Here is a 7,650-nt window from a genome sequence, read left to right on the forward strand (position 1 = left end):
GCGCTGGCGACCGCGACGCAAAGCTCGCGACAGGGCGCCGGCCCGCGGACCCCGACCCAGGCGCACGGGGCCCCGGACCCGCCCCGCGTCCCCGCTCCCCGCGAAGTTGCTCCCCGCGAACTCTTTCCGGGCCGCTTCCCCCGCATCTGACACCCGGCCCGCGCTCCCAGTCATCACTCCACTGCGCTAATTGCACATGCAAATATGCAAATGCGTATTAATTAATTACTATACTAATTAGTTCTGTGGTATTTGCGAGTAATAAATCATTGGATGGAGCGGGGAAGCTGGAGACCTGGCCCATTTTCATTCTGCATAAAATTTTAATGGTCTCTCCGGCTGATCCGGGACGCGCGCGCGGGGCCTCTTAAAGGGCCAGCGGAGGCCGGGCCGGGCAGGGCCGGGGTGGGCGGGGCGCGCCTGGCAGGGCCCGCTGGAGCCGTGGCTCCTGCCTGCCCTCGTGGCGAGGTGTCCCCGGGGGCTCCTGAGGAGAGGGCTGGGCGGGACGAAGAGGAGGGCGAGCTCTTTAAGAAGGAAGGAGGGCAGGGGGTCCTGGGGGGCCGATGCCAGGGCCTTAGGGAGTCTCCCTTCCCGGGCTGGCTGGGTAAACTGAGGCACAGGCAGGTCAGTCTTAGTCCTCCGGGCCTCCTGCTCCCAGGGGAGGTCCTGAGTGCCCCAGAGTCTTTTCGTGTCTCTCACGGGGGGCAGCAAGAGTAGGGCTGCCTGCGGCTGTCCCTTTCCACATGATCGGCCTGCTGCCCCGCCCCCGTGGGCACCAGCTGGCACCCTGGCAGAGCAGTTCCGGGCTAGAGTGGGCCCCTGGGACCCTGCTTGATTTCCAGGTCTGCTCAGGACCTGGGCACAGGAGCGAGCTGACTGCCTCTTAGCGCCTGTAACTGGGGAGGCGCTCGTTGGTGCCCAAGCCTGAGGGGGGGCGGAGGTGGGCACCGGAGGTGAGGGTTGGGCCTGCCCTGCGTGGACTGGAAGCCAGGGCGTCAGCCTGGGTGTGCCACCGTCTAAGCCCCCGCCCCCCACATACCCTGGGGTGGCGACATCTAAGGAGGTTGGTGGCCAGTGGGGGTGGTAAGGGACTCAAGGGTCGTTTCCTTGGCTGGAGAGCCAGCTCACCGCGCAGGGCGACGTCGGCACTGTCCCCGCCCTGGTGTCACCCAGCCAGGAGTCATGGAGCGGGATTTGAAGCCCAGCTCTGGCTTCTGCTCCTTCCCCCACCCGCGCTGCCCTTTCCATCCACCCTGTGTCCTCAGCTGGTTGCTGGGCCCTGAGCCAAGATCTTGATGGACCAGGAGGGTCCCTCAGGGCAGAGAGGTTGGATAAGTTGCTCTGGGCCACACAAGGAAGACCAGCGCTGTGGGGCAGCAGAGTCCAAACCCGATGCCTCCATCCTGATGGACACAGGCTTGAGGAGGTCATGGCAGCCCCTGGTGAGCCCACGGGAGGAAAGGGAAGGTTCCCCTCTGCAATACATTTCTATTTTTATTTTGGTACTGGGAATCGAACTCATGACCTTGTGCTTGCCAGGCAGCTGCTGTGCCACTGAGCTCCATCCCCAGGCCTCCATCTTTATATTTATTTGCTTTTGGTCTTTTTGTTTTTTTTTGTGAGACAGGGTCTGGCTATGCAGTTCAGGCTGGACTTGAACTCACTTTGTAGCCCAGGCTGGTCTTGAACTCGCAACAATCCTCCTGCCTCAGCCTCCCGAGTGCTGGGATTACAGGCATGCACCACCTACTTTTGGTCTTTTGAGCTAGAGTCTTACTATGTAGTTCAAATTGGCCTTGAACTTGCTGTGATCCTCCTGCCTCAGCCTTCCTGGTGCTGGGATTGCAGGCGTGAGCCAGGGCACCCTTCAGCCTGGTCTCCTGTCTTACTGTTTGTGGGGCTTGGCCACACACACTCCTCCCCTCCCCCACCAGCGGTGTCAGGGATCCCAGGGTCAGCAGAACTGCACCCCGGGTACCTTTTTTGATTGTTTTGTTGGTCTTTTGAGACATGGTCTCCCTGGGTAGCCCGGGCTGGCCTTAAATTCATAGTGATCCTCCTGCCTCAGCCTCTCCAGTGCTGGGATGACAGGCGTGCGCCACCACATCTGGCCCTGGGTGTCTTTGGAACCTGCAGGTGCAGGGAGAGCACAGCCCCATCCGCCCCTCCAGGAGGCCCCCTCCCCGCCACGGTCTCAGCCTCTGGTGTTCAGGCTGCCATAGATTGTGGCCTCCCTGCCCCAGCCCACCCTCGGAGAACAACAGGGTCGGATCAGCATCTCGGTTAGCATCTGTCATCGGGACCACCCTGAGCCGGGAGCCCCAGATACACGCGCTCTCGGGGAGGAGCCAGGGCAGCCCACGACTTCATACCCGCAGTGACTTGGGGGCTCCCCAGGGCACCTGGGTGCCCTTGTCTCCCAGAGCTAGGCGCCCGGGACACACACCTGGACCTGGGCATGGGCTGGGGCTCTCAGGATGGCCTGGGGCTGCAGGCCCCCAGGAGAGGCAGCCACTCCCCTGAAACCCCGAGGGGCGGGATGGCGAGGGTCCCCCCAGCCCCAATTCTGGGAGAAGGGGCGGGTGGGGGGCTGGGGAGCAGGCACAGGGCGGACTGGCGGCTCCGAGCCTCTGCGGCAGCCCCCGGGGCCAGGGCCGGGCAGGAGGAGGGGGCCGAGCAGCTGCTGGCGATTTATTACGCAGTCACGGAAAAATTGGTTTATAAATTAACAGCTGTTTTAACTTTAGGGCCTCTTCTTCAGGGAATGGAAGCAGCCGACTGGACCGGGCTTGCAGTGCGTGCGGGGCTGGTGCAGGGAGCGGGCGGCGGGGAGTCCGGCAGCTGGCATCTTCGGGGCGGCCTCAGCTGGCACCTCAGGGGGCACCAGGCCGAGGCCAGAGCAGGGGGTCTCCAGGTGCCGGGGCCCAGGCTGCCCGCTGGGGCCGCAGCCAGCTCTCCGCGCAGCGTCCACGTGGGGGCCCCAGAGGGCGCAGAGAGACGGCTGTGCTCGCTTCCGCCACCAGAGGGCGACCGGGGCACGCGGATCTCCGCGGCTGCCGGCTCCGGCCCAGCTAAACAAGGGAGAAGCCCCGCTCCAGGGCACGCTCGTCCTCCTCGCGTCCATCCTGAAGACTTGAAAGGCAGACGTGAAGATCGCCGGCCGGCGGGCGTAGTGGCGCACGCCTGTGATCCCAGAACTGGGCAGGCTGAGGCAGGAGGGTCGCCCTGAGTTTGAAGCCAGCCTGGGCTACATAGTGAGTTCAAGGCCAGTTTGGGCTACATACAGAGCAAGACTCTGTCTCACACAACACACACACACACACACACACACACACACACACACACACACTACTGAGGGTGAAATGAGTGATGCATGCCATCCATTTCTATGACTTACATCAGTCCATTCATTCCTCAGTCCATGCTAAGGTATGCAGTGCCCACTGAATGCTGGGCACCATGTAAAGACAGATGGTGGGCATGCAGACATAGTGGAACACACCTGTAATCCCAGCACTCTGGGAGGCTGAGGCAGGAGGATCCACAGTTTGAGTCCAGGTTGGGCAACTTAGCCACTTAGTGAGCCCCTGTCTCAAACAGAGTGGGGTTGGGAATGCAGCCCTGTGCAAAGGCCCTGGGGTCAATCCCTAGGACCATTCAAAAATTTTTTTAAAAAGACAGGAAGGAATCCTTTTAAAATACATGAGTGCTGTGGGGAGGTGGATTTGGATGGGGGACACGGTACCTCTGCGTGGTGGAGACATTCTGTACCTGGGGTGCTCACATTCAACACAAAATTTTCAAAAGCTCACTGAAGTGTATACTTCAGAGTGGTGCACTTTGTTGTATGTAATCTCCAACTCAATAAAATGGTTATTTTTCTTGTTTTGTTTTGTTTTGGTTTTTGAGGCACAGTCTTGCTGTGTTGCCCAGGCTGGCCTGCATCTTCCCAACTCAGCCTCCTGTGTGGCTGGGATTATAGGTGTGCATGCTCCCACGTGCCTGGTTTTGATAAAGTTGAGTATTTATTTTGCTTCGTTGGTGGTTTGGTTTGGTATGGTTTTGATTTGTTTGAGACAGGGTCTTGATACGTAGCTCAGGCTGGCCTTGAACCCACTGTATAACACTGGCTGGCCTCTAACTCCAGGCAATCCTCCTGCGTCAGCTTCCCCAAGTGCTGGGATGACAGGCATGTACTACCAGCCCAGGGGTAAAGTTGACTTTTTTAAAAAGCAGGTAAAGGCTGGAGATTGAGCTCAGCAGTACAACACCTGCCTGGCAAGCGTAAGGTCGTGAGTTCCATTCCCAGTCTCAAAAACCAAAAAAAAAAAAAAAAACCAAACAAAACAAAACAAAAAAACAGTAAAAAAGCAGGTAAACGCCCAATATGAAACAACTAACAAATGTGTTATGAACTATCTTAGGTGACTGCCATCTGTCTAGTGCCACCATCGTTCTAGCTGAGGGTCCCTAGGTGTCCCCAGAGATGGGCCTTGGGATTCTTGTCCCTGGTGCACTCCCACAAATCCTGCCTCTCTTCGAGACAAGGAAAGATGCCCCGTGCCCAGTCTTCTCCCAAGCTGCCTCCCACGACTTCCGGGGCCTTCCTTCCAGCTGCCGCGTGCCAGGCCTGCCAGCTCAGAGCGCCAAGGTCATACGCGCAATGCCCAACCGCACACCCCGGGACCAGCCACACAGCGTCGAACCCTGGCCGATTCCGCCACCTGCTGGCCCCTCGCAGAACTGCAATCTAGATCGGCAGGGAGGACCGAAACTTCGAAGGCAGCCAGGAGTTCTGAGCTGGGCTGGGGACATTTCATCCTTTGGACCTGTCGCCGTGCAAGGTGGCCTTTGAAACACAAGGGAGCAGAGGTGCACAGGAGCTAAGAGATTTGTCCAAGCTCCCACAAGAAACTGCAGACCTGTGATTCCCCCCCAGGCAGTCCACATCCCCGGTGTATTTCCTTTTCTTGAGACAGGATCTCGCTATGTACCCGGGGGTGGCTTTGAACTCACTGAGTGGCCCGGGTTGGCCTCAAACATGCGGAGTCTCTTGCCTCGGCCTCTTGAGTGCTGGGACCACAGACCTGGGTTATCACATCTGTCTTTCCAGTCTCAGTCCTGTCCAGGGGACATCTTGCCCAAGGAGAAGGTGGAAAGGTTCCCAACTGTCCCCTCTCCGTGCCTTCCTGGAGGCCAGTGGCCTCACAGCGCCTGCTCAAAGGCGCCTTCCAGGGAAGGAGAGGGTCGAGCCCCCACACGCCAGGCTCTGGGCAGGCACCGCGAAGATGTGGGGAGGAACACACCCCAAAGTATCGTGCCCAGGGCCGCAGTGTGGCTCAGCGGCAGAGCCTTGGCCTGGCCCTGGGTCCCCTCTCCAACACAGAAAGAAGAGTGAGTTCATGCTCCGGCTGCCCACAACCGTGACGGACTCCTCGCCATAAACTGTCAGTCCAGGGAAACCCACAGCTCAATCAGAGTTAAGTCAAACGAGGTCTTGAATCTGTTCTGTGGACCTAACCGCCCCGCGCTTCTAACTCAAGAATAATAACCCGAGAGTGGCATGTTATTTTGCATCTCATTTGCATGTGATTAACTTCAAGTCAAAGTGAATGAGGTCAGCCTGGCCCTGTCCTGCTGGCCCCCCGCCCCAAGTGCCGGGCCCACCCTCCTGCAGCCCCTGCCCACCCTCGGCGGCTCCCAGAAGAGCCCCCAGCCCCTCCGGCGCCCACGCAGCCCCCGCCACCCGGCCGCCCACTGGAAGAAACTTTTCCCCAAGTTCTCGAGAAGTCGCGTAGGATCCAGGAGAGAAAAATCAAAGTAATAAAACCTCATTTAATTCCTCACGGAGGGCAGAGCTGCGAGCTGCAATTATCTTAATGCCGAGCTATTTTTACCCTCCATCTCTCTCCTGCCTCTGTCGTGAGCCTTTCCCTTCTCCGCGCTTCCCTTTGTCTCTCCGCTCACATGGCTTCCTGGCTCTTCTGCCTTCTTCTCACCCTCTTCCCAGCTCTGCGGCCCCTCCTGCCAGCCTGGGCTCCGGAAACGTCCCCTGACTCGGGGTTCCTGGAATATGTCCTTCAGAAACAAGCTCTAGCCAGGTGTGGTGGCGCACGCCTGTCGTCTCAGCACTCAGGAGGCAGAGGCAGGAGGATCACTGAGTTTGAGGCCAGCCTGGGACACATAGTGAGTTCAAGGCCAGCCTGAACTATATAGTGAGACCCTGCCTCAAAAGACAAAACAAATAAAAAACAAGCCCTGGTGTTCAGCCGAGGCTTGGCACTGTGTCTCCTGAGGCCTCTTCTTCGCCACTGGGCATCAAGGTACAAGTGGGGGTGGTACCCTCCATCTCCGTCCTCTGTCCCCTTTATCCGGCCTCAAGATCCTCCTCACACCTATAGCCCCTGAAGCCAAGACTCCTGCCCCTCAGCTTGGCCCATGCCCTTCCTGTGTCCCTTGTTATTTACCCACCAGGCACTGCCAACCTGGTCTCTGCCGCTCCCTCCACACCCCAGAGGGAAGAGGGGTTCTGGCCAAGTCAGGGGCTGCCAGAGATGCCCACACCCCCGGGCCAGCAGCCTGGCATCCGGCTGTTTCCCAGACAAGTAGAAAAGTCAACAAACACACAGGGACTGGAGCCAGGCCTGGGGTTGGAGGAGGTGGTGCTCGACTGACAGGACCAAAGCCCAGCCCTCCCGCCAACCCCTCCGCCCGACCCTCGGCCCTGAGGCGGGCTTGGGCAGAACCCGTGCCCCTGAGCCCTCTGCCACAGGGGGCCTCTGGCCTCTCTCTGGGCCAAGACGCCAGCGTGCTCAGGTGGGAGGGGAAAGCTGCCGGGGGAGTTAGGGGCAGGCGGGGCTCCTGGCTGTGCCAGGCCGCGCAGGCCGGTGAGCGACCTGGAGAGAAGTCGGCCGAGGAAAGCACGTCCGGGAGGACACACGCGTCAACGCGTGCAACTTCCAGCACCGCCGAGAGGCCGTGAGACACCGTAACTCCCCGGCTCGAGGGGTGAGCAGGGAGCCGAAGCCCACTGGGCCCTCTCCTCCCCTCAGATGCCCACAGCGCCTCTGTGGGGGCGAGGCTGGCACCTGGGAGCAGCACACGCACCCCCCCCCGCTGCTCCACGTGATGGCACGTGTCCCGCAGGCAGCCCCAAGCCCAGCTTTGCCCTCGGGGGACGCATGCAAGTGGGGTACGCCATGGCAGGGACCTGTCCCCGTCCCCCCACCCGGACTGCCCACTCCGCCATGGGCGGCTGTGGACCCCGGTCCCCTCCCTGCGAGCTGGCACCGCCCGCGTCACCTTGACAGCCCTGACGTCCTCCCACGCCCCCGCCCGCCCCCGCACACACGTAGGCCTCCCACGCGCTGCCACTCACGCGCGTCTCTGACACTGACACACCGCTCGCACACGCACGGCTCACACCCCCCGGAGCCCCGCGCCCCCCACCCCAGGCCCCTGCGCCGCTCCCTGCCACGGTGACTGACGCGTGTCCGCCCACGCGCCCCTCGTCCACGCCGCTCGCTTTCTAGGACACCCCCGTCCCCAGCGTGACAGGTGCCACTCCCGCGGGCCTCCGAGAAACTCCGCGCCCAGGGCCCCAAGTGGTTAACGCCGCGTCCGCGCGGCCCCCTCCTCCCCGCCCTCCCC

At 60.7% G+C, this 7,650-nt stretch overlaps 1 protein-coding gene across 1 annotated transcript in view; it reads left to right on the forward strand.

Moving 5' to 3' along the window:
• The window catches only part of Ppp1r1b (protein phosphatase 1, regulatory (inhibitor) subunit 1B), a 16,725-nt gene that overhangs the window by 1,683 nt on the left and 7,392 nt on the right, over nucleotides 1–7,650 (forward strand). Inside the window, exon 2 of the mRNA XM_013519237.1 lies at nucleotides 3,472–3,474. Coding sequence (XP_013374691.1) covers nucleotides 3,472–3,474 — 3 coding nt within the window. The remainder of the gene's footprint in view (nucleotides 1–3,471; nucleotides 3,475–7,650) is intronic.

Source organism: Chinchilla lanigera, unplaced genomic scaffold (genome assembly GCF_000276665.1).
Source record: "Chinchilla lanigera isolate Chin_1 unplaced genomic scaffold, ChiLan1.0 scaffold00050, whole genome shotgun sequence".
Taxonomy (NCBI): domain Eukaryota; kingdom Metazoa; phylum Chordata; class Mammalia; order Rodentia; family Chinchillidae; genus Chinchilla; species Chinchilla lanigera.